The sequence below is a fragment of the Trifolium pratense genome, linkage group LG5 (genome assembly GCF_020283565.1).
Source record: "Trifolium pratense cultivar HEN17-A07 linkage group LG5, ARS_RC_1.1, whole genome shotgun sequence".
In the NCBI taxonomy this organism is placed as follows: domain Eukaryota; kingdom Viridiplantae; phylum Streptophyta; class Magnoliopsida; order Fabales; family Fabaceae; genus Trifolium; species Trifolium pratense.
This window is the reverse complement of record NC_060063.1, coordinates 12,093,674-12,112,079: the sequence shown is the minus strand read 5'-3', so window position 1 is coordinate 12,112,079 and position 18,406 is coordinate 12,093,674. Positions and strand designations below refer to the sequence as shown.

Here is an 18,406-nt window from a genome sequence, read left to right as displayed (position 1 = left end):
TGGATTTGTGGTAAATGATGGAATGGAATGAAGTGAAATGATAATTAATCAGATTCCATTGTTTGGATTTATAAAAAATGAATGGAGTGGAATGGAACCCAATTGAATCCATTCCATCTCATTCCATCCAATCCTTCTATTTTTCTTTCCCCCCAATTTGGGGTGTATGAAATGGAATGAGACTTTAAAAATAAAAAATTATATTTTTGTCTCTATCTTTGCTATATTAGTATCTCTGCTTCTTCCTCTCAAATATATACTATTCTTTCTCACAATTTCTTCAATGTTTTTGCATTTTTTCAGTGATGGCAGTGTACCTTGTCAATATTCATGTATATTTGTTTTCTAATCATTTTGTTTTTCTATGTTTATCTTCTTTGTTTTTTATTTTTTGAAACTTTGCTATGTTTAAAACATGTTCAGATGTTCTTTTATTTCGGTGACGTGCTTCAATTTTTCTTTTTTGAAACTTTTGCTATGCTTATTTTCTTTCTTTGCTCTCCTTATTTTGATGTGATGCATTTTTTATTTGCTCTTTTGCTCTGATGTGTTTTCTTAGTATATTGTTTTTGTTCCGGTGGTTGAATTTTAGAAGGAGGATTTTAGTAGTAGTATGTTTTATATTTTTTTTTACATAAAGTAATATGCTTTATATGATAATAATGTTTGTTGGTTAAGGGTAAAAATGGAATAAAACAGTTATAACATGTTAAGCTCCGTCCAATTTTTCAAAGTTTAGGGTGTGCAGGTATACACCTTCACACCACATTGGATTCTCCCTGTGGCGGTAGTTTCTACAACTCTATCACACTGCAATTACAGATGTATAGTCATTAATCTATCACATTATAGGAATTTAGCATCTTCTGTTTGACTCAATCACCCTTATGATTGTTTATGTTGTGGCAAGTGTGAAGTAAGTCTCACATTGCTTAAAAAAATGGAGGTTCAACATTTTATAAGTGAGAGGACCCGTAAACCTCATTTAGAATTAATTGTGTCTATGTCAGTATTATTATAATTATAGTAGTTCGTTAAGCAGTTGTGTTTTATTATGATTAGAGTCACCGTCGCGACAATATCCGAGGAGTCGGGGTTCAAATCTTGAATTCTTCACTTCTCCGCACTTTAGTGTGTGAGTCTAGCTACTAGACAAAAAAAAAATTAGGGTCAATCTCCGGCATAACTTGGTTGATTTCTGAGTTTATTGAACTAATAAGAATAATGTAACAAAAAGTTATAAGACTAAAAAAAATGAAATCATTTATTTCACATACAAACCATACTAATAATCACAATAACGAAAAACCAAAGATGGAACATGTTGAACTTTGTAATGTTCATCACCACCTTTTTCAAGTTTGATTCTAAATGCTGCAAACATTGATCTAATCTCCAAATCCTTAAGACTAATCACAAACCTAATCCCTTCAGGAACAACCTCAAGCTTAGTACAATTAGATATCTCAAGTTTACTAAGACAAGTCATAGCACCTTTCTCCAATTTCCACTCTTCGAGATTCGACAAATCACTCAAAACAAGTGACCGTAACTGAGGAAAACCATTACTTGAACAAACCATTTTGTTCCCTAAAAATGAATCAAGTTGTAACTCAAGTAACCTTAAATTTGGAAGCTTCTCTAATGTTATCATTGGATCATCAACAAGACCAGAACCTTGTAATTTGAGTTTAGCAAGTTTTGACGAAATTTCGTTTGGTTGAGGGAAATTACTTATAGGTCCTTCAATGTGAAGCTTGTATAGATTAGGACACCCTGCAGAAACTTCTAGAATTGAAATTTCATCAGAACTAACATAAAACAATGACTCAAGATGGTTAAAGGTTACTTTCGTACTTTTGAAGATTTCTCCATAGTTAGGATCATCTATTACCAATTTTCTTAAATTGGTTAGTTTCATGAGATCCTTTACATCACATTTATCTGCAGGAAAGTTAACCAAAGTTTGCAAGTTTTTCAGATTGGATAGTTGCCATTTCTCGACGTCGTTGCCGCATGATTCAGGAAGATATAAATGTCTCAACTTTTCCATGTTTGTTATTACATTTGGTATTTGAACAGTTGAGTTTCCTGTGAGAAGATCTAAGGTTTGTAAGCACTTTAAATTTCCTATTGAATTTGGCAACTCATCAATTTTTGTGTTTCTTAGACTTAGAAACCTTAAATGGATTAAGTAACCAATTTCTTTAGGTAATTTTCCCATTTGACATTGTATTCCTTCCAAATTCAAAACCCTAAGTAACTTGCATTTTTTGAAAACTGATTTCATCGAACGCCATTCACTTAACCTAGCTGTTTTATCGTGGTAGCAAATTATAGACCTAAGATGTTTGTGGCTTTTTAACTTGTGAAGCAAGAAACTATCAACATCTTGATCAAGATATAATGCGATTCTTCGAACTTCACCGGTTGGCCTTGCTTTCGAGGTACTAGTTTGGTCCACATTCCGCGAATCAATCATGTCAAGAAAGTTTTCTTGATAAGCCTTAGACACACAAAGATCCCTCATGAGGTTATGCATTTGTACTGTTCTAATTCTTCCTGTTGAACTCTTTTCAACTACCTGAATCATACATCTTTCGACGAGTTCCGTCAAGTAACGTTGTGCCACGTCCTCGAGAGCTTCCTCGCTGTCTCCGGTGTTTTGGACTAGTGATATGATACCTTCTGCCACCCATGTTCTTGTTAGTTTCTTTGTTTGTATCTCTTGGTTTTCAGGGAAATGTGCTAAATGTAGGAAACATGGTTTCAATTGGTAGGGTAATTCATAATAGCTTAAAGCTAGTACTTCTGATACTCCTAAATGTTGTTCTTTGCCTTTTGCTTTTCTTAGGTATGAATTGATGTTCTGTCTAACTGTGTCCCATTCATAAAATGTTGGCTTTGATGCTAATAGTCCTCCAAGGACTATTATGGCTAGAGGTAAACCTCCACATCTTCCAACCATTTCTCTTCCCAATTTCTCCATCTCTGTGCTGATTCTCGAGTCTGTGAGAAAAGCAAAAAGAAAGCATAATGGTAACTTGAAATTCAATAATTCAAACTTCTTTCATAATTGAAAAGACGGCGTGGTTTCATTTCCGTGCACAAATCATATATGTTATTCTGGTACAAAATGTATTCAAATGTAACAAAAATAATTTTATTGGATAACCATATACGATATTGTTTAACTTTCAGCAAGAAAACAAACCACATAACATTGTTGAAATTTCATTGTTAGAACAGCAACCAGTAACAGGAGAAATTTCAAAGTGTGCCTAAGTCTGCGAGAGCAGTTGTAGTTCCATACTATTACTTGAATGAATTAGGTGTTTCAATGTTACAAGCTATATAGTATATAAAACTACGGTTTAGATTACAAGAATACCCCGAACCACGCCACAGGGGAAAAGATGTGAAATTCCGCCTAAATTTTGTGGTCCACTGCCTGCCTTCGTTGCAGCCTCCAGCGCCTTCGCTGTGTTGAGTATAAGGGGATGGGTTTAGGTTAGTTTATTTCCACATCATCTACTGATATGGCCTGAATAGCAGTTATAACTTGTAAATGATGATGGGCATTCCTCATCTTACAAGTCGATTTTATGTAGTTAAGCCTAACCGAAATTCTAAGATGGTATCAAAGTCTATCTTTGTTTTTTATTTGGTTGCATACATCGTCCATGCTCCAGGCAATTGAGCCTAGGCGTGATCCAGTGTGTTGAAACTTTTGCCTTGCTTGCACTGTCTACCCTAGCTGCATTCGTCGCAACCACTAGCACATTCTATATGTTAAGTGTAAGGCTATAGGTTTAGTTTAGCGCCATATTGCCAAGTGATATGACCCGAATAGTGTGGTTATAAGTGGTGGACATGTCTCACTTTACAAGACAATTTTGTAAAAATGAGTTAGTTTCACTTCCAAAAACTTAGGAGAAATTAACAAAAAATCTGAATGTCTCACTTTAGCCATTCATAGAAGATTCTCTAACTCATTCAAAGAATCCCTTCATCAACAAGGTAAACAACTACATTATGAATAATACTGAGACTTCATTATTGAAAGACGAAAACTAAATCTACATACCTGGATCATCATATTTTGGAAAAGCCTTTTTCTGAAACAACTCCCAACTATCATCTTCATTCAAACACCTCGGATTATGACGATAACAATTAGGATCCATAAACAATGCAACATCAGTATTCCTAGTAGTAAGCAATATTTTACTACCAACAACAGACGAAGATATCCCGACTGGAAAACCAGGACTCAAATTATTCCAAGTATCAACACTCCAAATATCATCAAGAACAACCAAACACTTCTTCTCCACTTGTACTTGATAAAGCTTTTTCGCAACTTCCTCATCTCGCATATTCACAAGTTCTTCACGTAACTCCTTAGAAGGCGATAAAAGCCTAAACAAAATTCCTTCCCAAACATCCCTTGCTTGACAATGTTGTGATATATAAGCCCAAGCTAAGCTCTCAAAACTTTGCCTAACATTAGTACTATGATAAACCTTCTTAGCCAATGTTGTTTTTCCTAAACCTCCCATACCCCAAATAGCAACAACTTTGTATCCATTATTGTTGTTATTAACCAAACATGACTCCAAAATCTTAACATTATCTTCAACACCAATGATATCTTCTTCAATAACATGAGAATAAGATCTTCTCAAAGCTTTGTTTCTACCATGTATTGAATTTGAAGCTTCTCCACTTTCACTTTTTATGCCAAAAGTTTCTAAATTTCTTGTGAGACTAGTTATCCTAGAAATAATCTCATTAACCTGATAACCGACTCGATGAATTTCTATTAACCTATTGATAATTGAAACATAAATTTTTATTCTGTTTAAGGTACCTGTCATGTTGTTTCTTCTTGAAGCACTTTTTAAGACATATGCTTCAATTACATCATCAGAATCATAAGCTGCTTCTCTTATTTCTGAAATCCAATTCTTGAGAGATTCATTTTCTTCTTGCTTTCTATCTGCATCTTGTAAGTAAGATTCCATCATTCTTAACTCAGTTTTAAGATTCTGCACTTTGTCTTTAACACCATATAAGAACACAGCTTCATCAATGAGCAAATCACTGATTTTTTGTACTGTGAAATCTACTATTGACCTTGCCATCTTGCAAAATTGTTGCTTTTTTCTTTCTTTCTGATTATACACAACTCATTTGATTCAATAATAGAGATCTAATATTAAAGATAACACTGCTACTATCAATTTAAGAATGAGGATAGTAGAAGAAGTTGAAGTTGACTTTGACTTTGAAAGTTAACAACTGCAGCATGACATAGTAGAATTTAGAGTATAAGGAGTAGTTTGGAGACAAGTTCCTTGTATCTTCTAGGAAATTAGAAGACAATATAAGTCAATCTGAGAGGCATCATTCAGAGCTGTATGTCGACAGTATAAGTCAAAAAAACAAAATAAGCCAATATTTTCAAAAAAAACAAAATAAGACAATATTTTATCTTATTTCTTTTGTGTTGATTCTCGGCGGTTCGTAGGAGAATGGATTTTAATAATCCGGAGTTCAGTTAGGAGGTAAATAAAATCTGACTAAAAATTGTTCCACAACTCGGATTCTTCCAAATGATTTTCTTTTGAAAGAGCTCATTAACCGTTTGAATCTGATCATTTAAAAATAATTCAATATTTTTTAGGTATAAAGAAAAGTCTAAGATATGATTTAAACACAACTTATGTAAAATAAAATACTAACAAAAATTTGGACAATCACTAGAAGTAGTTTTGGAAGAGTGAAGAATATTAGACCCAAAGGGAGTGAGATGGGTAAGGAATAGTTGAAAACTTGGAGTCGTAAGACACTTTGATACATTGTCATTTCTTGGAAAAATATTGTAATCTAGGGAGAAAAATTTGTGGCCTTCATTCACTCACATTAATATATCAAAGATGGAGCTGAACATGTGTCACAGTCCTAATGTGAAGCAAATCTTTTGAGATCTAAGTCTTCTAAAAGGAACAATTTACTTTTAAAAATGTGATGTGAGTAATATTAATAGTTTATATGATTTTTCAATTAGGTTTAAATACTATGAGGATTAAAAATGATAATCATATATATGTTGAGCACAATGTGGCTAACATATTCACAATACTGTCCCCGTGAGTTTAGCTCGATTGATAGGGACATTGTATTATATATGCATGAGTTGGAATTCGAATCTCATACACTCCACTTATCCACTTTAAAGGTGAAATTTCTATCCATTGTTACTTAAGCCGCAAAGTTTTAACATATCCGCCACTGATCGTAGTACTGAGTGTGTCACCTTCATTAAAGGTCCTTCGTGGAGGAACGTTTTGAACACCATAGGTTAAACTTTGCCAATCATCGACGTATATGTTTGTATGTATCATCTTAGAATGAAACACCATGATACATAATAGTAGCATTAGAAAAATACTTGCACTATTGCCTCCTCTCTCACCCATCTTTTAATCGAACTAGAAATTAGAAATTAGTTTGATCGATTTTGAATACTCACAAGAGAGAGCTGAGTAATGGTTTTATAACCTACATGGGGAAAATTTGATACTATACTGCATTTATTTTCTATTAATTAGTGTCACTTATTGAATTACTATAATTAATGTGATGTCATAGAGTAAAATTAGAAAAAGAAAAAAAGAAGTAATTATTGTGAGGTCATAGTAGAAAAAAATACAAGTTTCCTTTTAGAAAAATAAAATAAAAACGAAATAAGACAAATTTATTTTAGATAGTTTGGTTGATATTTTTTTTTTCTTTCCAAAAACAGGAGTAGCAAAGTGCTACCGCCTCAAAATATATATATAGAGAGAGAGAGAAACAAAAGAAGGAGGGGGACTAGGCCAAAACCTCCTTACACAGTGATAAGCCTGAAACTAGGCTTACCCAAACTATTATCAACAAAAAAACCACTAATTTGCTGAGGAAGCTCATTCCATATAGTAAACCTATCAATAGTAAGACCAATGTTTGCCAAACCATCTGCACATTGGTTACCCTCCCTATACACATGGGAGACCACAAAATTCATGCTTCTAGTGATTCTGAGACAATTTCTCCATCTATTACTTAGCTCCCAAGGAACTAATACAGATGAATTAAAAGCCATGACAACAAGAGTAGAATCTGACTCAAGTCAAAGATTTTTCCAATTCCTACAATTAGCTAGTTCTATAGCTCTCATAGCACCACAGATCTCTGCCATGAATGCTGATTTCAAACATGTATTCTCTGCAAAACAACATAAAAAATCTGCATTGTGGTTTCTAAAAATGCCACCACAAGATGAGGTAAAAGAGTTAGAGGCTCCATCTGTGTTACACTTCACCCAATGCTCCAATGGAGGCTGCCAAAAGACCCTTTTAAGGAAATAATATGAGTTTAATGAACAGTGTAAAATAGTTTTACACGATCGTCCAATAAACAACCATCATTTTATCATGTCTTGTCAAGAAAGTGAGGTGAAGTGGGGTGATGTTGCGAAAAATATAGTTGGTATTGGTTGACAGTGTAATTTTTTTTTTTGTTTTTTTGACAATAGTGTAAAATTATTTTAACCGTCGGTGCATACTCCTTTTTCTCATAATATATTCTCTTTCTCTTTTAATGAAAATTTCTTTCTAACCTATCTTCTTCAATAATGTGAGGTTTTATTTTCGAATTAGGGATTTATGACGGCTATCACTAAGATCAATTTTCTTTCAACCTCACGAATATATCTAAGGCAAAAAAATATATGTTCTCAAGGTTTAGTTCAAGTAGTTGAGTTGGAAAATTTCAAATAATTTGAGGAGATAAGGTGCAAATTTTGTTTTTTTCAAAATCTCGTAGTAAGTTGTGTCAAAAAAAAAATAGCTCGTAGTAAGTTTTTCTTACACAAAGTTTAGCTAATCATTACACGTTAAATAAAGAAATGTTTTTTTTTTTTGGGTTAATAAAGAGAAATGTTTTACAGAAACAAATTTTACACATACATTATATTTTTAGACAATATCAAATTTAATCTTTTTTTTTTATCTTTCATCGGGTGTTTGTTTGCTCATATTGGGTCTCATATCGACACTAAATATAAACAGCGCTAATATTCGATATAAAAATTGTGTCCAAATAACATGAGTCTGAATTCTCTCCCGTGGTTTATGTAAAAGGTACTGAATCATCACCATTGTTGTGTATGAAAGTAAGAGAACAAGCAATGGGAGAGTGCGCAGAGAGCTTATGAGCATAGCAGAAAAGGAAGAAAAATTTTATTCACCAAAACTGAATCTTTACAACAGTGATTACAAGTATATATAGGGGAGTGCTTGTAATCTAAACTAACTAACTTGGAGGTAGTTACGAAGGATAACAAATCTAACCAACTCCTAAAGTTGGTTAGTCCAAAACTGTTACTTTTCTAGTAATTCAATGGCCAATGCATATTATTGTAAGATCACTTCACTGTACTCTATAAGTGTCACCATATTAAAAATTCAAAATAACCATATCCAGTGCAAAAAAAAAAAAAAAGAATGAAACATAAACAGATGAGGCAAAAATCAAAATAATGAATATATCTTTCAAGAGTAAAATGCACATTTCACCTTTTGAAACTACTTAATTATATGAAATTCTGCTGAAGGTGACTTTTGAAGCAAAAAGTCAACTATTCCATTTTAAAAGTTTCTTGTAACTTGGCAACTTCTTCCTGTGACCTGGTAGGCAGCTGCACTAATTTGGCATCTATAAGTACCTTGGATAATTCATATGAAACTGGTTTCATTTTTACTTTTAGTGACTTCAAGTTACACAGAGAAGGGAGTTTAAGCTTCAATAAATCAGGAACAAAGGAGAGAACCTAAGCAATGAAAGGTGATGGAAAATCATGATCAGTGTAATGCAAGTCATTATTTTAATAAAACTTATAAATAAATCAAATAAAGCAATCATCTTAAGAATAAAGAAAAAATAAAGCCTCAAAACATGGCAAGTTGAGCAGAAAGCTACCAAGCCAAACTAACATTTTGAAGCACAAAATTTCAAGAAGTACACATGTTGAACAGAAAGCTACCAAGCCAAACTAACATTTTGAAGCACATTTAACTAATATCTCCTACCATACTTACATACTCTATTAATGTATACCTGAAGAATAGTTGAAGAGACTATCAATGATCTTAGATGAGTATATATAGGAGAGTGCATGTAATCTAAACTAACTAACTTTATATTTTACACATACATTATATTTTTACACATACATTATATTTTTAGACAATATCAAATTTAATCTTTTTTTTTTATCTTTCATCGGGTGTTTGTTTGCTCATATTGGGTCTCATATCGACACTAAATATAAACAGCGCTAATATTCGATATAAAAATTGTGTCCAAATAACATGAGTCTGAATTCTCTCCCGTGGTTTATGTAAAAGGTACTGAATCATCACCATTTGTTTTGTATGAAAGTAAGAGAACAAACAATGGAAGAGTGCACAGAGAGCTTATGAGCATAGCAGAAAAGGAAAAAAAAATTAGGGTAAATGATCATTTACCCCCCTGTAAAATAAGCAAATTTTCGTTTAACCCCCTGTGCATATTTTTTTTCTGTTTACCCCCCTGCAAAAAATAAATTCTCTCATTTTGCCCCCTGGCTGTACAGCAGGACATGTGACTGTGCAAATCTGCTGACGTGGCTTGTACACATGGAAAAAATCATTTATATTTTTTTAAAAAATTCCACGTCAGATATTTTTTTTATAAAAAATAAATTTTTTTTCCTACAAAATAAAAAAACCAATTTTCTTATTTTCTTTTCCCAAAATTAAAAAAAAATTCCTACAAATTATTTTTTTTCCTACAAAATTTTAAAAATTATATTTGTTTTCCTACAAACGAATTTAAAAAAAAAAATTCCTCCCAAAATAAAAAAAATGAATTTTCTTATTTTACTCCCAAAATAAAGATTTACTCCGAAATAAAGTTTATTTCCAAATTAAATATTTTAAAGATTTATTTTCAAATCTCTTTAAATTAAAAAAAAACATAATCTTTAATTTTTAAAAACAAAACTTTATTTTTTTTGTTAATCTCTTTGAATTAAAAAAAAAAATAGAAGAAGAAGTTTTATTTGTGTTTTCCTCTTCTACCAAAATTATATGTGATATTAAATTATGCAGCAAAAAAAATTAAGCAAAATTATGCTTCAATTCTTATGTGATATTAAATTGTGCAGCAACTTTAGCTTGTACTATATCTGCAGCACTAAATTACGCAGACAAAAATAAAGATTCTATTTTTTTTAATTAAAAGATATTTGAAAATAAATTGTTAAATTCTTTATTTTGGGGACAAAATAAGAAAATTTAATTTTTTATTTATGCAAAAAAAGTTATTTTTGTACGAAATCTTTTATTTTTTTTTTATTTTGTAGGAAATAAATTATTTGTAGGAAATTTTATTTTAAATTTTGGGAAAAAAAAATTCGCTTTTTTTTTTGTAGGATTTTTTTTAAAAAAAATAAATTATGTGACATGGAATTTAAAAAATAAATATAAATGATTTTTTCCACGTGTACAAGCCACGTCAGCAGATTTGCACAGTCACATGTCCTGCTGGACACCTAGGGGGCAAAATGAGGGAATCTATTTTTTGCAGGGGGGTAAACAGAAAAAAAATCTGCATAGGGGGGTAAACCAAAATTTGCTTATTTTGCAGGGGGGTAAATGATCATTTACCCAAAAAATTATTCACCAAAACTGAATCTTTACAACAGTGATTACAAGTATATATAGGAGAGTGCTTGTAATCTAAACTAACTAACTTGGAGGTAGTTACAAAGGATAACAAATCTAACTGACTCCTAAAGTTGGTTAGTCCAAAACTGTTACTTGTCTAGTAAGCAACAGTTAATCTGTTTTTCTAACTATCAATATTAACAGTTTATCCACTAGAGGAGGTATGCTACAGATAAAATTGACCCATGACCACACTTTGTTGAATATCACACAGCTGAGGAAATTCGGTATAACCAATAATACATTGCTGGTCAAGGACAGGGGCGACATCAAAAGCCGCGTTAAAGAATTCATCAATGTCATCACCAAACAACGGCTGCTGCTGATCGGTAATATATTGCTGGTCAAGGACAGGCGTGACATCAAAAGCCCCGTTAAAGAATTCATCAATGTCATCACCAAACAACGGCTGCTGCTGATCGGTAATATATTGCTGGTCAAGGACAGGCGAGACATCAAAAGCCCCGTTAAAGAATTCATCAATGTCATCACCAAACAACGGCTGCTGCTGATCGGTAAAAGCATTAACAACAGCCAATTTTTGTGGCTGATCAGTAAAAGGGTTAGGAACATCATCCTTTGGAGCCTCCAGCTGAGCTGATTTAACATTAAAATCTACAACATTGTCATCTAACCAATCTTCTTCTTTAAATGGCGCACCATATTGTTCGCCATTCTTAGGACCAGGTCCACTTTTCTTGAACAACTTGTAAAGTGCATAACACTCCTTAACATCACGGCATCTCTTAAGCTCTTCTTCATCCATAGTGTATTCATGCATAACCCAATCAGTTCGTTCGCCGTTAGGAGCTCGGCCTAAATAGAAAACCAGTGTCTTTTTAACTCCAACCAACCGAGAATTAAACATCACATTTCTATCTTTTCCTGTTGTTTTCCAGTATCCATGTGTAGTTGCTCGGTTACACCTTCCACCATTAGGATACTTCCTATCTCTGTGACAGAAAAAGAACCATTGCCTATCTCCAGTTTTCAGGAAAGATTGATAAGGCAAATCCTCAGGATCCCATTTGTAAACATCAGTTTCACAAATCACATTGAATTTCAACATCTTCCCACAAATCTTCCTTTTCAGATAGTACATCACCAACTCCTCATCTGTAGGATGAAATCGAAAACCAGGCATCGATGACATCATTTCACTGAAAGCATCAACAGAAGCAGATTCTGAAACCCAACCCATATCGATCGGAATAGAACAAAGAGCACAAAAACAAGAATCTTGATTACCCAACACTAAAAATTTAATCTTTTACAGTCAAAACAAAAAACCCACAACAAAATTCAACGATTTAAGAAAAACCCTAATTAGAGAAATCAAATTTCCCAACCCAAAAGAGATAATAAGAAAAAATCGAAACTTTCTGAGTCAATAAGTGATGTAATAAAAATCCCACAAACTAATTAAGACAATCGACCCTCTGAGATAATCTTTTACCCAAAAACAAGAATCTTGATTACCCAACACTAAAAATTTAATCTTTTACGGTCAAAACAAAAAAACCCACAACAAAAACCCTAATTTGAGAAATTAGAGAAATCAAATTTCCCAACCCAAAAGAGATAATAAGAAAAAATCGAAACTTTCTGAGTCAATAAGTGATGTAATAAAAATCCCACAAACTAATTATGACAATCGACCCTCTGAGTATGAGGATTTGAGGATTAGGTTACGGAACCAAAAAATCCCCAAATGGAGAGAGTGAGCCAAATGGGGAGAGACAGAGAGAGCGCGCGCGAGAGAGAGAGACAGAGAGAGCGCGCGAGAGAGAGAGTGAGTGTGAGAAATGAAATTTGTGTTTGAGAATGCGGGAATTGTAAGGTGAAGTGTTTCGAATAGTGTTATGAAGGATATATATATAGTTGGGCTTTGGGCTTTTTGTTGTAATTGGGCTTTGGGCTTAATATTAATTTCGTCTATTTAGGATTTCCTCTTTTTTTTTTTATTGTCGATTTATATTAGTAACACAAAATTAAGAAAGTTTATTTTTATATTTTATCTTCCTATTATACCTTAATGTTAATCCGCTGATAAATTTATATTTTTTTTGCATACACTTTCTATTTCCAATAGATTTTATATATTATTAGTTTAGAGACATGCACCGGTCGATTGATTTTTATTCGATATTTGAGTTTGTTACTATATTAATACAGAAAATTTATTTTTAATTAAATATTTAAATTTTTTTTATATAATATTGTTAAAATATAAATTGAATTATTGTGTTAGTTATTTATTGTCAATTATTTATTCAGTTTTTTATGTTTTAGTGTATGTTTGGATTTGTGGTAAATGATGGAATGGAGTGGAATGATAATTAATCGGATTTGTAAAAAATGAATGAGTGGAATGGAACCCATTGGAATCCATTCCATCCAATCCTTCTGTTTTCCTTTCCCCCCAAACCCGAACCAAACTGCATACATAAATAGGCTTTTACCCCCTGCAAAATATGTGATTTTTGTCTTACCCCCCTGCAAAATAAAAAATTGTGATTCGCCCCCTGCAATATGAAGATTCCATCATTTACCCCCCTCACTGCCACTTGGATTTAGAATCTTCATTTTTTACTGATGTGGCAAGCCTATGTGACACTTGACTGGACAAAATTGATTACATTACATGCTTACGTGGCGTTTAGTTCATTTTTTATTTTTTTTTTAAAAAAAAACAAAGTTCTTGACTAGACACATATTTTTTTATTTTTTTTTAAAAAAACAATCCTCACCATGTCATCTTCAATCATCAAAATCAACCATCACTAAACAGAACCCTCATCCACACCATAACCAAAATCAAAATACCACAATAAACAGAGGCTTGGAAAACAAAGAAACAGAACCGCTCCTCAACACAATTTCACAGCCATCAAAGACCACCTCAAAAATCAAAAAAGGGGAAAATTAGGAACGAGATCTAGGTTTTCAAATTTTTGGATTACTGAGTTTATGTTGTTGTGTTATGTGTTGAAATTTCCAAAATTGGGGTTTCTTGAAATTGGGGGATTTTTGAAGAAGAAAAGTGGAAGAAGTGTAGAGTTTGTGGAAATTGGGTAGAGAGAGGTTGAAGAGTTGGAGTGAGTGAGTGATTGCACGAGAGAAAAGAAGGTTGTTCTTGGTGATGAATTTGTTCTTGCTGTTGTAAACTGATGTTGGTAGGGATGAAGAGGAAAAAATAAAAGGAACAATATAAAAGAATTTTGTTTTTTTAAAAAAAAATCAAAAATGAACTAAACGCCACGTAAGCATGTCATGTAATCAATTTTGTCCAGTCAAGTGCCACATAGGCTTGCCACATCAGCAAAAATGAAGATTCCAAATCCAAGTGGCAGTGAGGGGGGTAAATGATGGAATCTTCATATTGCAGGGGGTGAATCACAATTTTTTATTTTGCAGGGGGGTAAGACAAAAATCACATATTTTGCAGGGGGTAAAAACCTATTTACCCTTTAACTTTTTATTAGTATGATATATTGCATTAACATATTAATTCTTGGTTTTTAATTTTCTCAATAATACTTATTAGTTCAATTTCATCTATTTGTTTTTACAATTTCATAGGTTTCAAATATATTTGATAATTATCATTGCAAAATATTAATTTTTAACATATTATGTGTTATATTTTACATCAAATATATTATTTTACCATCTATTTATAATATTAACATTTAATTAAATAAAACTTAACTTGTAATTTGGATATCCGAAAACCGATCCAAATTAAACCGCACAAAATTGGATCGGATTGGATTAGATTTTTTTAATTAGACATCCAAATATATTAGTATCTCTGCTTCTTCCTCTCAAATATATACTACTAGAAAAAAATTGATCTGGGACGGAATTTTCCGTCGCACAACAGTTCAAATTTCCGTCCCAATTCATATTTGGGACGGAATCTGCGACAAATTTATTTCGTCGCAATTTTCGCTGTCGCAATTTGTTTGGGACGGAAAAATAGATTCTGTCGCATTTTAGGGACGGAATCAGGGACAGAATTTAATTATTGTCTAAACACACTACATTTATTCTGTCCCAAATTGGCGACAGAATGATTAAATTCCGTCTCAATATTGTGACAGAATATTCAAATTCCGTCCCAATATTTGTATTTTGTTTTTTCCAATATTGTTGGAAGGTATAAAAAATTTCTCCGATATTTTCACAAATACAATTTTTATATACACAATGCACATTAAATAGTGTTGCATCATCAATTTAAAAAATCATATCGAACTACAAATTCAATTTGTAAGCATTAATTATCATAAACACAAGTATCTCCAAATATCAAACTTTTATCATTACATTCAAAAGGTTAAAGTTCAAATAACTTGAATGTGCCTACAAAATATCAAACTTTCAATAATTTTTAAGTTCTAATCCAAAGTCATCAATATTACTACTCATTAGCATTTGAACCATCAATGGCATTGCTTCCACGACTAACAATACCAACCGAAGGATCATCTTCATCCAAATCCATTAAATCCAAATATCAGTTGTTGTCGTAGTCCCGCATCAACCTCTCTACTCATGCCATGAACAATATCAACATAATTTGAATATTTATTTGATTGAGATGTTGAGCCATGGGTGAGCATGCTTCCATCCATACCAATTGGCTTGGGTTGAGTGCCACTAGTCTCAACTTGTGAACATAGATTTACAATGTTATCCTAGGAAAAAATAAACATAAATATAACATGTAATGAAGTTAGATACACATAACAAACAGAACAACTCCCACTAAAACTTCTTACTAGATACACATAAACACTTGCTAAAACACTAAAAAACCAACAAAACAACTCCACCATAAAGTAGCAGCCCTTGGATAAATGCTAATCCAGCAAAAACTTCGAAACAGAAACATGGGAACAAGTTTTATTCACAAATTGACACTCATGCAAGCCAACAGTTTTATTCACCAATCGGAGAACAAGTTTACTAAAACAACTGGACAACAAACTAAAAAAATAGCAAGAACAGAAACACATGACAAAAAGGACAAACTGTCAAAGCAAACTCTATACATACATGCGCAGGTCATAAATTATAGCAAATAAAAGGCCACAATCACAACAGTATATCAGATAACTTGATCTCTTATCATTAAGGACACAATCACAACAAAATAAAAGGCCACAATCACAGCAACCAAAGTCAAGGCTTTTTTCTACAAGTTTAGGCTTTTTTGTAATAGATACTCACATATGCATCACTTGATCTCTTATCAACAAAGTTGTGTCCCCTTCCTAGTGTGACACTGAAGTTGTGTGCATAGCAGTGTTCCTTTGCTCCAAACTAGTAGAAATGGTTGGAACTTTCTTTCCATTCCCTTTATCTACAAATCGTTTATGTAGTCCTCTTGGTTTACTACCTGACATCTAAAGTAATGATAAAGACATAGAGATTAATCACATATGTTTAAATATAAAAAAGTAACAATGATATAATAGTGTGAATAATGACTTTCACAAAAAACAATAATCACTTTTTCAACCAAAAGAAAGAAGAAAAAAAACAATAAACAAATTTAATCATAATCAGGTTCAATATGATCATTTGGAACATCTTCATTAGTTGAATCATTGTCATCAAAATCTTCTTCAAAATATATCAAAATTTTCTTCAAATTATATCAACAGCTGGTCATCTTCCAAATCTGTGTCATTGGTGTGGATACCATCTATTTCTTCAATCTTGATTCCACCATATTTCCAAGCAAGAAATTAAATCCAAACAGCAACATGACATAATCATCAGGGAAGTGTCAACTACATAAGCATGTGAAGTGGGTAACAAACACTGAATAATAGAGTGAAAATAACAATGTGAAGTGTGAACTATTAAGATATATACACAGTCAAGAATAACGATGTGAAGTGTGAACTAACTAAAAATGCCAGATTCTCACTTCAACAGATAAAGGGGGCGAGAAATTTCATGAATCGGAGGAGACGGAGAAGTGTCAACGAAACGGTGGCGAGAAATTTCATACCGATAGAAACGAGGCGGTGGTGAATCGTGTTGAGATGAGACGCTGGCGACTGAGTTGAAGAGATACGGTGGTGACTGAGTGATTGCCGCTGACGGTGGTGACTGAGTGCGGTGGCGACTGTGTTGAGACGAGAGAGAGAGAGAGACGGCGCTTAGGGTTCTCTTTAGTTTGCGTTTTCTTTCTAATGAGTTAAATGGCTTGCCTTTACTTTCTCTGCCCTTTTACGGTTTTTTTTTTTTTGTTACCTAATACCACAGTTCTTTTAAATTACTTAAAAGTAAATTAAACTTACTTGACCAAAAATATAAATATAAAAAAAATTGAAAAATAATAAAATTACCTAATATATTTTAGATTTTTTTTAATAGAGGTTTTAGATTTCTTTTTTATATTATTAGAGTTAAATTTATTTTATAGCATTATAAAAAAAAATTATAGCATACCCAAAAATATTTATTTTATATATAAATATAATATATAATAACTATTTTTGTTTGACTGAACAAATGGCGCTAGTTTTCCCTCCTTATTTTCACTAAATTTTTAGAATAAGATGAGACGGAAATACAAACTCTGTCCCAAGTTTGTGACAGAAAAATCAATTCATCTCAATATTGAGACAGAATATTCATTCTGTCCCAAGCAAATAAATAATCATTTTAAAAAACAGTTGTGACAGAAACGTGTCGCAAATTCCGTCCCCATTTAATTATTTTGGGACAGATTTTAATTCCGTCACAAATTTCCGTCCCAGTTTCATTTTTTTCTAGTAGTATCTTTCTCACAATTTCTTCAACGTTTTTGCATTTTTTCAGTGATGGCAGTGTACCTTGTCAATATTCATGTATATTTGTTTTCCAGTCATTTTGTTTTTCTATGTTTATCTTCTTTGTTTTTTATTTTTTCAAACTTTGCTATGTTTAAAACATGTCCAGATGCACTTTTATTTCGGTGACGTGCTTCTGTTTTTCCTTTTTGAAACTTTTGCTATGCTTATTTTCTTTCTTCTCTCTCCTTATTTTGATGTGATGCATTTTTAATTTGCTCTTTTGCTCTGATATGTTTTCTTAGTATATTTTTTTGTTCCGGTGGTTGAATTTTAGAAGGAGGATTTTAGTAGTAGTATGTTTTATATATTCTTTTTTGCATCAAGTAATATGTTTTATATGATAATAATGTTTGTTGATTAAGGGTAAAAATGAAATAAAAGAGATATAACATGTTAAGCTCCGTCCAATTTCCAAACGATGGAATAGAATCACTATTTCGTTATGTTAAACATACCCAAACAATGGAATGAAATTTCTGTATACAATTCCGCTCCATTTCATTCCATACCATTTTATTTCATTCTGCTCCGTTCCGTTATGTTCCATTAATCCAAACATAGTGTTAGTGACAAATAATGGTCCCGTGTATATTTTTAATTAAAAATTAAATTATTTATTAGAAATATTTAGGGCAGTTTATAAGTTTGATACTAATTAACTTTATTATATTATTATTAATTTTTTTTCTTCCTATTTTTATGTATAGATTGTTATGTTTTGTTCATATCTAT

The 18,406-nt window shown here is 32.2% G+C and overlaps 2 protein-coding genes and 1 long non-coding RNA gene across 4 annotated transcripts; all 3 read right to left on the bottom strand.

The window, feature by feature from the left end:
- Positions 1-1,240: 1,240 nt before the first annotated feature.
- On the bottom strand, positions 1,241-5,787 carry LOC123884561 (putative disease resistance protein At1g50180). Its single transcript, XM_045933676.1, has 2 exons — positions 4,088-5,787; positions 1,241-3,009 (listed from the first exon to the last, which is right to left on the bottom strand). The coding sequence occupies exons 1-2, from the start codon at positions 5,145-5,147 to the stop codon at positions 1,286-1,288; spliced, it is 2,784 nt and encodes a 927-aa protein (XP_045789632.1). The 5' UTR covers positions 5,148-5,787; the 3' UTR covers positions 1,241-1,285.
- Positions 5,788-10,983: 5,196 nt separating this feature from the next.
- On the bottom strand, positions 10,984-12,239 carry LOC123886051 (NAC domain-containing protein 17-like). Its single transcript, XM_045935389.1, has one exon. The coding sequence runs from the start codon at positions 12,016-12,018 to the stop codon at positions 10,984-10,986; it is 1,035 nt and encodes a 344-aa protein (XP_045791345.1). The 5' UTR covers positions 12,019-12,239.
- Positions 12,240-15,072: 2,833 nt separating this feature from the next.
- Positions 15,073-17,051, bottom strand: LOC123884560. 2 transcript variants are annotated; one of them, XR_006800868.1, is made up of 3 exons: positions 16,846-17,051; positions 16,056-16,621; positions 15,073-15,520 (listed from the first exon to the last, which is right to left on the bottom strand). It is a non-coding gene; the product is annotated as an uncharacterized LOC123884560 (long non-coding RNA). The 2 variants fall into 2 exon arrangements; XR_006800869.1 differs by having other exon boundaries at positions 16,056-16,231; positions 16,846-17,046.
- Positions 17,052-18,406: the final 1,355 nt, after the last annotated feature.

Coding starts and splice junctions, on each gene's coding strand:
- LOC123884561 (XM_045933676.1), bottom strand. CDS start 5,147: ATGGCAAGGTCAATAGTAGATTTCACAGTACAAAAAATCAGTGATTTG. Junction 3,010..4,087: donor TCCAAAATATGATGATCCAG/GTATGTAGATTT, acceptor CTTTTCTCACAG/ACTCGAGAATCAGCACAGAG.
- LOC123886051 (XM_045935389.1), bottom strand. CDS start 12,018: ATGGGTTGGGTTTCAGAATCTGCTTCTGTTGATGCTTTCAGTGAAATG.